The 13,537-nt window shown below is 37.5% G+C and overlaps 1 protein-coding gene across 1 annotated transcript in view; it reads left to right on the top strand.

Annotated features, from left to right (window-relative positions):
- Window positions 1-13,537, top strand: part of plxna2 (plexin A2) — a 175,202-nt gene that overhangs the window by 69,278 nt on the left and 92,387 nt on the right. Inside the window, exon 4 of the mRNA XM_043225103.1 lies at window positions 2,712-2,846. Within this exon, the coding sequence (XP_043081038.1) occupies window positions 2,712-2,846 (135 nt within the window). The remainder of the gene's footprint in view (window positions 1-2,711; window positions 2,847-13,537) is intronic.

Here is a 13,537-nt window from a genome sequence, read left to right as displayed (position 1 = left end):
AGAAGATTGAATTGTGCTTCAATAATACTTTTAGAGGTAAACAGAGTTGCGTATCCCTCTGGTTGTGGGAGGGTTACGTGGATGTGAGCGTTCAAGATGTTTGATTTGCATTCATTGCGTTTCTAGTATGAGAAGAGTTAGTTAACATGAATAATCTGAAATGGGATCTATTCAAAGCGAGGTACCCTAAAGGTTCTTTCAGATGTGGGTGCGCGCATTCACGTATAAAGTGCTCATGCACAGTGTGGGAGCGAGTGTTTTGCAGTATGTTATCGTGTTTAACAGCGAGAGAATTTCAATGCGAGTCTGGTTTCTCTTCAAGCACTTTTTTGTAGCACGCTTACATTCTCACATCAAAAGCGTCCTCTTGGCATGAGCGTGTAGCTGGAAGGGCCCGGCGGTCTCAGAAGTCCCTCATACAAACACAAACACACACAAATGCACATAAAACAATATGTATACAAAGAGCTACTCGTATATACTGTAGAGCGCCAGTGAATGAATATGCGAAATGAAATATTTGTAAGAAAAAAAAGAGACAGCATAGCATGAATATACAAGTAAACTACATGAAGCGTGTATATACAGTATATGTATGTATGTGTATGTATAACTAGTATATGTAAATGAATAAATAGCATTATGATCTCAGTACTGATTGACTTGAAAACACAAACACGTATAAAATGTACGTCCTTATTTAAAATGGGCGAAGCACACGAGCGCTATGTGATTGTTGGGTGTAGTTCAGCGTGGGCTCTGCTGTCGGAGCATCTCTGAATGAGAAAGACAGCTGCACTTACACTGCAGCCAAAGGGACTGCAGCCATCTTTAATGTACATACGGGACCGAGGGAGGAAAAGAGAGAGAGAATGTGCCAATAATGAAAAAGTAATGAGCAAATTTTGCAGAAGCTTGTAAGGAAAAGACAAGTCTTTGAAAGACAGAACAATGATGACAGAGCAAGACTAAAGCCAGGTGATCGACAGGTCATCCGTCGGGAGTAAGAGAAACTATAAGAGAGAATCTCCTAAGGCATTCTGGGAAATTAATTGATCAGTGTAGCTGAAGACATTGTTCATGTAACACTTAAAGCAGGGGATCTGCTTCACAAAAAAAAAAAAAATAATAATAATAATAATGACAAAAAACTGATTACTTATAAATGTGTGTATATGACTTTGTACATAATTATTATAGAATTTCTTTAGAATTTGTATAATCTTAAATTTGTATAATCTAAAAATAATAACATATTGCGCTAGTCGTGATTAATCACATTTTTGGTTTACATGATATATGTGTGTGTACAGTGGATATGTATTATGTATAAAGAAACACCATATATTTAGAAAATATTTACATTAATTAACGTGTATATATTCATAATTATATAAATTATAGTATATATAACTTTATTTAATATAAAATGCAATTGGTAACTGTGTGTTTAATCATTGTTCTTTCAATATATTAACAATAAAGAATAATTAAGAACATTAAAATAAATAATTTAAAAAAAATTAAACTTTATAAATGAATAAATAACTATTAATTACTTTTTTTTATGACCAGCAATATCACAGTGTGTAAAGTGTTCAGCATCTAACAGAGTGACACTGCTCTTATTCTTTATCCACCAAGAGATCCTTGGCCTTTAAAGCTGTGCATACTTCCATCACCTTTACAATTCCATCCACAGAACCTACCGCAGTATCCATGTCTGATTGCTTTATAGTCCCCTGTTAGACCAGTGAACACAACATTTAACTCAACAGCCAGCACGCCAGACCCACTTCCTGCCTGCAAATGAAGTATGTTCTTCAAAGTGCCCTCTGTGGACGACTGGACGCACAGTTCTCCGTGACATAAGGTCCCTGCGGTGCGCACGACAGGTCGTATCAGGGTCACGCTCGGCCGAGCAAGAGGAGGCGGGTCTTGTTGACTGGCTGACATGTTTTATGTATGAACACATTTACGGTTACGGCAGGACGTCAGTACGCTCTAAATGTCAGTTTAGTGGATTGGGAGTCTGCCGTTCACAGATGGTTTTTACATTCAGCGGAGTGGACTAATGCTTGAAAAGGGCTTTGGCGTGCAGTTTACATGATTCCTTTTTGTCCCCCTCCTGTGCTTCGGGCCAGAACTGTGTTGAGAAAGATTGTGAAGAATGACAAGTTGTTGTGTTTTTGCCTTTGAACTCTGATTGGTTTAGTTGAATGATGTTTGCTCTCTTGGTTATCCGTTACGGTCGTCCTCGTTCTCTATTGTTAAGCACTACTAGACAGACACATGACCTACGACTGACCTCAGTCAGACAGACACAGTCCATGCAGGACAGCCTCAATGTGGCTTTTAATTGTCTTTTGGGGTGGGTGAAAACGGTGGGTCGAGACTGTTTAATGCGAAACCTGTGACATCTAATAGTATTTCATCTGATTTTATTGCTCTGAGATGACCTTTGACCTGATCAAAACCCCTTTAGTCATTGTAATAATGAGAAAGTCAAAAAAAACGGTTTAGATTTAAAATATAATATAAATACTACATTATATATATATAAAAAAATACTTATTTAACTTCAGTGTTCCTTCCTAAAATTGTATTAGTTTGTATGAATGTATGTAGGAATGTATGTATATGGTATTGTACTACATTATACTACATTATACACACAATTGCAATCTTACATTTTCTTCTTTTTCTTTCAGATTCGTGTTGACGGTCCTCCTCAAGGTGGCGTCCAGTATGAAACTCTGCCGGTCATCAAAGACGGAAGCCCTGTTCTCCGAGACATGGCCTTTTCCCTGGACAACAGCTACATCTACGTCATGTCGGAGAGACAGGTCTGAATATATACATGTATACGCTTTCCCCTCCCGTCGACTTTCTTCCATCCATAACAGCTGTAGGACGGAGAGAACGTGACAGCATCCACTAATGAAAGAGAGCAATGGGAAGAGAGTAGAGTAGCTGTGTCAGTGAAGGAGAGAGTGATGGAGAGACAGCTGAAGGAGAAGAGATGGAGTGAGAACAAGGTCACTCTCTCTTTCGACAGCATAATGAAGAGATAGAGAGATGGAGAGAGACCCCTGCTCATATAATATCAATACACACAACACTTCCCATGGGATGCATTGCAGACTAGAGGTGGGCGGTATGAGTCATTTTATATCACAGTAACCCTATATATCACAGTATTACGGAAAACCCGCTTTTTGCCTCAGAGTAAAAAACGTAATTGTGACTGTTTCTCAGTGGTGACTTTAGTTATAATTGCACTCCTGATTTGAATTTCATAAATGTGAAGTTCTTGTTTTTGTGTGACTTTATTTAGGACAGTTGGAGTTTATATATATATATGTCTCGGAGTGTGACATTATTTCTTATCTCACAATTACCTTTGTTGTGAGTTGTAGCTCCAGAGGTTTTATTTGATCATTTTTTTACTGGAAATATTTTATACTTTATTTTACCAAACATATTTCACATACTAAAGCAGTAAATCCTTTTCACATTATGTAGCAAAGTAATTTAAAATGCTTTCATTGGATGAGCTGAAGAGCAACTATATATAACAAAATAATCACTTATTATTATTATTATTATTATTTATTATTATTAATGCAATAAAAACAATACATTAACATAGTTCATTTTGAGTTTGTATAATAGCTTAATATATAACTATTTGAGTAATTATTAGTGCATTTTTTATTTTATGTAATATAAATAACATTTTCTTTAAATGCAAAATGTGTAATTACTCGTACAGTATTTTTTGCTTTTTTAAATTGCGTTATGAATATACTGCATAGCATAGCAAAAACTCTTACAGCTGACACATTTCTTGCTCTGAACAATATACTACTGCCCAGCCCTATTTCAGACTATGAAATAAGGTGAAAGAAAGGAAGAAAAATAGAGAGAGAGAACCTCTAAAGGAGAAAAGAAGGAGAAAATACTGTCTCTGCTCTGAGATGGATGACCAGGCCGGTTGCTTACATCTCCAGGCTTTTTTTAGCATCCGTTCTGGAGGTTTGATATCCCCTGTGGGTGCTGCGTGGGCATCGGGACGGGGTCGGGTGTGGCAGGAGGGAAGGGCCGGTAATGAGAGCGGTGGTTTAATGCACAGCGGGCTGACAGGTTCACATCATATCGCTACACACGCGGCCCGCTGGGTCAGCCCCACTGGGCGGCACGTGTAGTGGCAGATGAGAGAAAAATGAGGAGAAAGAGAAAGAGACTTGTTGAGTCAGCACATTGTATCTACGCACACACCCCGTCACCCTCACCAGGGATGTAGAAGTGAGCCCAGCATTTTATCAACTCTGTGACTTAAGTCCCAGGCCCTTGCATAACCCAGACCTTGTGACAAAGAATTAATAGACTCACAAACACTGAGAAGACTTTTTTTCACTTATGCACATATTCACTGTAAACACGCTAAAAATATTTTGATTCAGAAATGGTAAACACTGACAGCATATGTGAGATGCTGTCATTTATCACAAAAATATATATTTTTGATTCATACCCCAGTTTGCAAAAATGGCAAATACAGCATATAAAGTAGTTTACCCTTATCCCATGTACTTTTACTGTAAATGCTTTTCTTTGCAAACTAAGGGACAAGTCAAAATGTTCCTGTGCTTGTAGTTACAGTATATCGATTAGATGGTGTACAGGGATTTTTATTTAATTTAATAATTTATTTATGATAGCAAAAGAAAAAATTGGGGATGGGTTTAAGTTAATGTTATATATATATATATATATATATATATATATATATATATATATATATATATAACTTAACCCCAGACCATGATTGATGGTTTAGTGAGGTCCTCGGGGCTCTGCGGTTTCTGGCGGGGGAAGGAAGACGATCAAACTTGACTATCTAGAGGAAGTAAAAGTCGTAACAAGGTTTCCGTGAGGTTCACAAGTTTGATCGTCTTCCCGGCGCCCGCCAGAGCCCCGCGAGGGGCCCCGCGGGCCGGTCCGAGGACCTCACTAAACCATCCAATCGGTGGGGATGGGTTTAAGTTAATGTTATATATATATATATATATATATATATATATATATATATATATATATATATATAATAAACAGCGATTAATTTAATTTAAATTAGGTACTTGTTTCTGATTGGGGAAATAGTTGTATAAATGTCCACTGGGACCAACCTTATTTTATTTTTTACTTTATTTCGTTTTGTTGGTATTATATCATTTAATATAACACTAAATATGTTTGTGTAAATATGTCTTTTTATACATGAGAAATTATATGTGACTTTATATTTTGTAATGGGAATCATCATATTTGGAGGGTGTTCAGCATTAAATTTCTTTTCTCTAACATCACTGTACAAAACAACTGTATTTGGCATTAGGCTTTGAAACTGTTTTTTAGAAGCTTTATTTGTGTGTGTGTGTGTGTGTGTGTGTGTGTGTGTGTGTGTGTGTGTGTGTGTGTGTGTGTGTGTGTGTTCCTGTAAATCTCTTCACTTGCATTTAAAAGTCTTTAGGGAATAATATTCACTGAAACCTCAAAAGATTTGTCCCTCTCACACCGTAATTCAGACCGATCCCGTTGTAAAAGAGCCATCAGTATGTTCCATCATTTCTTCACCCTCTTTTGTCCTGTTTTAAGTGTTTCAGGTGATTAATTCAATATTACAGCTTATTAAATGGCCGTGTTGAGAGGCATCGCTGGGCTCAATGAGCTCTTTCAGTCTGACTCGGGCTGAATTGCTCTCTGAGGTATTTCTCTTCATAACGCCTGCCGTATCTTCTGTGAGTAGTGTTAATATTCAGGATGCAGGTGTGAGACGTTCACGTGTTGGGCTGAGATGAACAAAAAATGGTGCTAAAGACTTCACGGCCTCCGTCACCCCAGCGCACCGCTGTTTGAGGAGTCAGTTGGCGTAGTCACGCTTCACACTTCACAGAGCAGCAGGATTACCATTCACCTTTCAGCACAAGCTCTTATGCTAGCAGGAAACAGAGCCGTCATGGCGGAGTGGAGCTCACGGTGGTCACGTATTGGGTGTAATTTAATGAAAACAGAGCCAAAATGGCTGAACTAGGGTAGTTATTGCAGCTCCATGGGGATGTGTGGTATATGGTCTATATGTTCGCTGGCTAAGAGGAGACAAAATGGCAGATTAGAGGCACACAGTAGTCCTTCACATCTCTGTCATGCTATTTTTCAGTGCAATGATGGTTTCAGAGGGTATATTGTTTGATATATGCTAATATGGTCATTTACCATAATACATAATAACCTCATATTTTATATAACTGAAGTATTGAACAATACTATTTGTAAAAGAAAGAAAAACAAAAAGAGCAATATTGTATATATATATATGCATTTAATTTAGCACTAATTTAATAAAATGTTTTGTTTAATTACCAATATAATATACCTTTATAATATTACCTTTAATATAGCTAACATTTTGACCGGTTAGTTTATGGATGTACAATATTGTAGTGATAACAAAAAGCTAATAATTCATGTTATGGCCAATAATGGTTAAATGGCCAGATAACCAAACACTAATTTGTTTAATGAAAACAATATCTATGCTTTGCATCTATACTTCGCCACGATTCAGTTAGTTTGTTAATAGATAAAATCAAGTCCCGTCCTGTGTTATTTCCCTATAATTATTTCGAAATATGCAAATGTAACGCATTTTGGAACTTAGATGTGTTGCAAATATTTTATGTTTTCGTAACAAGGGTTATAAGGTCTATGCTCATTTGCGTATATGTGTACGACTGATGTGAAGAGTACTGTACAGATGGATGTGTGGGTACAGATACACAGATTACAAATTTACATACATGCTTGCATGCATCAGACACCGATGGATTTGCATTTAGCATTAAAGCATGCTCAAACCAGCATGTAATCTAGCTTTACGCACAGAGACACGCACAGACACATTCCATTTTTACCCACAAACGCTTCACGCCACCTCATTTCCCATTCGGCATCTATAATTCTTCTCTATGATGCCATATATTGTGCGTTTTCTCAAAGACTCACATAAATACAGCTCATTCCAAATGCATAGCCATCCCTCACTAGAACACAAATAGATTTCAAACGGATTGCCTCACACTGACATAAAGAGAAATACACACATACGCGCATTCATAGACTCCGGGGCCCATTGTCTCAGTCTATATGTGCGAATGCAATGTTAATGGTCCGTATTTATTGGTTAGAGCAACACAGTGGAACTGAAAGACAAATGAGCTCCAGACAAGATGTGTCCACAACCAGAGCAGTCAAAAACACAGGTTATGTCAGTCGTGTTTACGAACGTCTGTGCAGGGCTTGAAAGAAAGAGTGTTCAGAGCAGAGCAGTCTTAGATCACGCAGGCGGTGAGATGGTGTCCTCTATGTGGTAATTCATAGTCTTGTGATAAAGTGCTTTGGCTGTTTGGCTGGGGAAGGGAGCCAGAGGCTAACAGCTACGAAAGGTCAGAGCTGTTTCAGCCGATAACAGCTTTACAGAGACAGAGGGAGAGAGCGGCGGGCGAGGGAAACAAAAAGCGAGTCGTTGAAAGAGACATGGAGACTTAGCCATGTCATGCACATTTGCAAAATGTGTGTCAAAGACCGCTTCAAAAATATCTCATCTAGGTTTTACATTCCAGCCGACTGTGAACAGTCTTTACTTGTCACCTCTCTGCCAAACTGATGGCACACGAGTGGGAGTCTGACGCTGTGTGAGCTGCATCAGCAGCATCCTAACCAGAAGAGAACCGCATGAAGAAGTCAAATGATGCACTTATAGGCCTATCTATCTTTTACCTATCTCTTATTCTGCAGCATTACATCTATATCATTTAGCTATCTCTTATTCTATTATTATATCTATTGTTCTGTCTGTTGTTCTACGCATGATACATATAGATATAGATACATCTATCTATCTATCTATCTATCTATCTATCTATCTATCTATCTATCTATCTATCTATCTATCTATTGTTCTATACCTTGTTCGTTTGTTAATTGTGTTCTATCAATCTATTGTTTGTTCGTTCTATCAGTTGTTCTATCTGATCTATCTATCCTTCTGTCTGTCTCTAGATCATTTTATTGTCTATCTATCTATCTATCTATCTATCTATCTATCTATCTATCTCTTCATTCATTAATTTGTTCACTTGTGCTATTTATCTGTCTATTGTTTGTTTGTTCGTTCTATCAGTTGTTCTATCTGATCTATCTATCTTTCTGTCTTTCTATCTTTAGATAATATTGTTGTTCTATCCACCTATCTGTCATTCTATCTATTGTTCATTTGTTCATTTTGTTGTTCTATCTATCTACTATCGATCTACTTGAAAAAATTGTTATCTGTATATAGTCAAATGACTGAGCATTTATATTATTCAATTTAATAGTTACATTAACGATTTTAAATAATTAAAAAATATGTGTACATTTGTTAAAATTATTCATATTGTTCAGTATTGGAGAAAATATGATGCATGTGAAATATATTAGCCTTTTTGGATGGACTTGTGGCGTGGGCTCACTAGGGTTCGGAACAGCACTTGTGTGTCATCTGTTTGACCTCACACAATCAAATAAGACCTGAGCACTTGGGACACACCTGCTGCCATATGCAAATCCAGCACATGTAACCAACTCCGCTCAATCTCACTGAAGCATGCAAACCAAAACCCTTATGCAAACTGTTAGGAGGAAAGACATATTGCCTTGCAGGTTTGTTCAACTCTTTTTGCATATCAGCACACAAAACTCCACAACAAAGGCTTTTTGGCGTGGTAAGACTTTCTTTTATGTGATGTTCAGTACTTTATGTTTTCTATGTTATTCACTGAATTTATAAATAGCACATTTTGCTCTAAATGTAATTGAGAGATCTGATGCGGAGAACTAAAATGTCACAACAATGCGCCGGTTATTGTTCAATTAGGCAGGAGAGGGCTCGCGAATAGATTGGCAGGGTTTTGATTGGTTCTTTAATCAGTTGCACAATAAAACGATTAACTCCCGCCACATTAGTGCCAAGCGATTCACAATTAATAATTTATTCATTTAATCATCGGTGCAGCTAAGGCCATGGGTCAAAACCGCCTCGTACCCTTTCTCAGCACTGAAAGCAATGCTTCAAAAACAACTAATATTATGTGAACCAGTCTGTTGAAATCTGTTTCTTTTTTGCGTTATGAGTCATCAAAGGCATTCAAAAGAGATGCAAAGCTTTGGACAATAGTTTGATTTCATGAGTTGGTCTTAAAAAGCCAGCTCAAGATTTAACATTGTCTATCCCACACCAACTATTTAGAGTGGCGTGAAATTTCCGTCGGCATGACTAACATGGAGAAGCTTGTGAATGAAGTGTCGTCTTTCCCAACCAAAACCCCATTCTCTGCATATGCTGCTGTCAGTCTTACAGCTAGAAACATTTAGGTTGAACTTGAGAATCCAAGATCCTCGACCCCTTTGCTTGCCTCCCCAACCCACCTCATAAAAGCAACGTAACCGAGATCATCAGCCAAATAAAGGAGCCTCCATATTTTCGCCTGGCAATTTCTCTCCTAAGTGCTCAGCTGTGAAATTTAAAATCCATGCTTGGCTTCCCTTTTCCCCATCTTGAAGAACCAGATTATTTGCTCTGTGTCTTTGCATAGCGTTAGCCTCCTTTGGCGTGCACACATACAGTACCTCAAATCATATGCATGTATTTACCATTTTGATCTCTCACTCACACGCACACGCACACACGCTCAGAAGGACTGTGCTACCTTTGTTCAGGAAATGTAGGAAATGAACTGTGTGGTTATCAAATGTAGGGAAATGGGATTTTTCACCTGGAGTGAGATTGTTTAGAGACTCTCTCCTCTCTTCCACAGTCCGGCTCCTAAAATAAAACACTTCTTCCATTATCCAGCTAAAGATTGTCGACTCAGAAATCATCTCTGCGTTCCGCACTGGCATAACCAAAATTAGAGCTATCGCAAATAGAGGCGTTTGTGATTGAGTGTAACATTTTTATTATGAAAAAAATTTGACATTTAGGGGATGGCTTATTGAACCTGAAGTATTGATAATTTCAGTGTCCAGTAGGGATGTAACGATATTGACAGTATATCTGTCTAGATATTATCGTAGACACATGACGATATGAAACTATAGGTCTAGAGATTTCTTTCAAAATAAAAGCTCTACTGCCGTTTCCTTAAAAATAAAAGAAGTATGAATTGCTAGTGTAAGTAGTACAAATTCTAAATATCTTGGTAAAATATAGAAATTAGGAAAGAAGTATTGTAATTTACTTAAAGTAATATACCTATGAAATATTGCTTTTCATATATTTTACAGTACAATTGTTTTACAATGTATGGCTATTACTGTTATTGTTGTTAAGTTCTTCATTTTGAACTTTCAATAGGCATTAGCTAAACTAATTACACTTAAAAATTTACAAAATTGTCTTTTTTCCCAATTATTCATTGAACTTTTTTAAATATCGCATTGTGGAGTTCATATTGCATTATTGTATTGTGAGATATTGATTTGGATACATCCATGTCCAATGTGTTTTTAATATTTTGATTTATGTAGCCTGAATTCAAATCAATAGCTTTAAAACAAAAACAAAGGAAAAAAAACAAAGGAATATATATATATATATATATATATATATATATATATATATATATATATATATATATATATATATATATATGATATTATTTTTTATATTATTTATATATTATATTATTATATAATTTCCTTTTAACATTTTTGATTTGGATACATTTATGGAAACGAACTGAAGCCCTGTCTGCACAGATAGTGCCCCCCAGAAATCATATCTATCCTGCGATTTACGCCCAGTGCCTTTGGAGTCTTTTGTTTGTCTTTGTTTGGTTTGAACTGCCCCTCATACTGCATGCAGATTGAGTTGGCCGACAGCCACTGGTTTCTCTGTGTGTGTGGCGTTCTGTAAATGTGTGCGCATGTGTCTGGATGTCAGCGTTTGGGTGACTGTAGCGTGGTTAGGGGGATGGGGGTGTATATGATGAAAGGGCTAACAGGAAATCAACGGAGCAGAGGATGTGATTAATGAGAACAAAGCAGCATTAATATTCACTTAACAGAAGTGCTCGCGCTCAGCCCTTGATTCTCATACACAATGCACAGGAAGAAACCTGGAGCCTGGAATTTTGTATTTCTGTAGTCTGTACAACAAGCTCGGCTAACAATGAACTAAACGGAGGAAGTGTGCCCAAAGTTCAGGCAAATTTGAAAGTAAAAAGTGCCTTCTCTGCCTCAGATGCCCCCTAGCATTTTCATGTCCCCTGGTCACCCTGTAAAAGTGCAGCTGCTCTTGCTAAAAAATGGGAACAAGGAGAGTGTCTTGACCAGCGACCTCCGTCTCCCCTTTATCCACCAATCACTGTCATTCATGCTGCCCTGGACAAAGACTTAGATTAACTGTAGCTGCCATGGTAATTGACGGGGAAGAATGAAAATCTCATTTTTTTTTAAAGCATAACGAATGAGAAATTGGATCCATTGTATTCATAAGAAATTGGAGCAGTCCAGCTTATCAAAAGTAGGTGTCGCATATTTATGTTTACATCACACTAGACATATAATAACACGTTAAGTGATAGAAATATGTTATATGTATATTTTCTAGTGATGAAATGATTAATTGTGATAAATGGCATCTAAAATAAGTTTTAGTTTACTTTAGTATGTATGTGTTCTGTGTATTTCTGCACACATGCAAGAAAAATGTGTTTTTATAAATGTGTCATAAAATATTTTATATAAATATTGAATATATTTAATATCACATATATATATATATATATATATATATATATATATATATGTGTGTGTGTGTGTGTGTGTCTGTGTAGAATTAAATATGTACATGTGTATATATATATATATATATATATATATATATATATAATATATATATATACTGCATTTATGCATAATAAATATACACAGTACACACATATATTATGTAAATGGAAGCTAACAAAATCTTTTAGTTTCAAAAAGTAGTTTCTTACTATTTACACACACTTCGCTCACACACATATACTTTATGTTGTATATGTGTGTGTGAGAGTATTAGCTTATATTTATAATGTAAAATATAAATGTTAGTTATTTTTTTTATAAAAATTTAGATTTTCTCTCTGTCTCTGTCTTTAAAATATATTTTACTGGTGATTTAAACTTTCCACATCATGAAATCAGCCCTTGTGTTTTTATAGACGACAGGGCTTGGACAATGCTAGTCTGTGACACATGATAACAAAAGGTCGTTGACGCAACAGAGGCCTTTACGACTGCCTGACATCTGCAGGCCATTAAACGAACAGTGATGAGCTGCTAGCATGTGCATTTTGCTTTCGTCAATCATTCTTCTTGATTAACCATCACAGCTTGCTAGCATACTATTTTTCCAGCACAATGGCAGAGCTGATTTTGATACAATATTGCTTGCTATTTCAGATTTTAGGGGGTCAGTGCTTGCACGAGAGAAAGTACAGGTGGGAAGAATCAATTCCAATGATAGGGTGCACGTTTGAGTGTCAACGTGATGGCTTCACTTGCTATTGACAGAGGGACAGATCAGGATAAATGCTCCTGTCGATACATCCCGCGTCCAGCGTTATTGATGAAGCCATTTAGAAGACTCATTCAGTAAAAGCTGGTTCCAATCTCACGCTCTCTCCTGACACCTGAAGGCCTTAACGCTGCGCATATTGCAGGCTTCGGGTCAGCGGCTGACCTGACGCGGTGTATCAAACTGCCAGGGTCAACCTAAAGGTCAATTGTATATGGTCACCATTGCAAGATACACCTTTGAGGCTAGAACGAAACCTTGGGGTGGAGCGCGAAATGCATCCTTTCCTCTGTCATTAATGCATCGCTAATTGACTTAAGCAAGGATTTGCACTAATCAGGTTTGGTGCACAGGAACCATTGGCCAGTCCTAACCTCATTATTTGATAGCAAAACTGTTGTCGGCCCCTATCAAGTGTTTAATTAAAATATGCATTGCCTTGAATGTGCTTTCTCTTGCCCTCCGTCCCTCCTCCTTTCCGCCCCCAGCGGCAGCTGCGCTGTCAATAAATAATTTGCTCCGTGCCACGACAAACTATTGCTGCCTGTTGTTCAGCCGAGATTTTGGGTTCTTTAGGTGAAAGGTCTTTGTTCTTGTTAGTAAACAACCTGGTTGCACCCTACGCCGGCCTCTGACCTGTCAGGCTAGTGCTAGATTTAGTACAGCGTACGGAGACAAGCCAGTGTCAAGATGGGTGTTATTAGTCGGGGGCTGGCGCTAGCGGCGCTGGTTGTACCTGCTGAATGCTTGTCACTGTCTCACAGGCCTCTAGGGGGCTTTCAGTATGGTGTTGATTTAATAGTCTCAAATGAGGTGGTGGATACCTGAGAACTGCTTGCGTGGCTTGTTTAGGGGCCGTTGGGTGCCTTG

This window comes from Puntigrus tetrazona, chromosome 23 (assembly GCF_018831695.1).
Source record: "Puntigrus tetrazona isolate hp1 chromosome 23, ASM1883169v1, whole genome shotgun sequence".
Taxonomy (NCBI): Eukaryota; Metazoa; Chordata; class Actinopteri; order Cypriniformes; family Cyprinidae; genus Puntigrus; species Puntigrus tetrazona.
The sequence above is the reverse complement of the archived record's forward strand: the minus strand, read 5'-3'. Positions and strand labels throughout refer to the sequence as shown.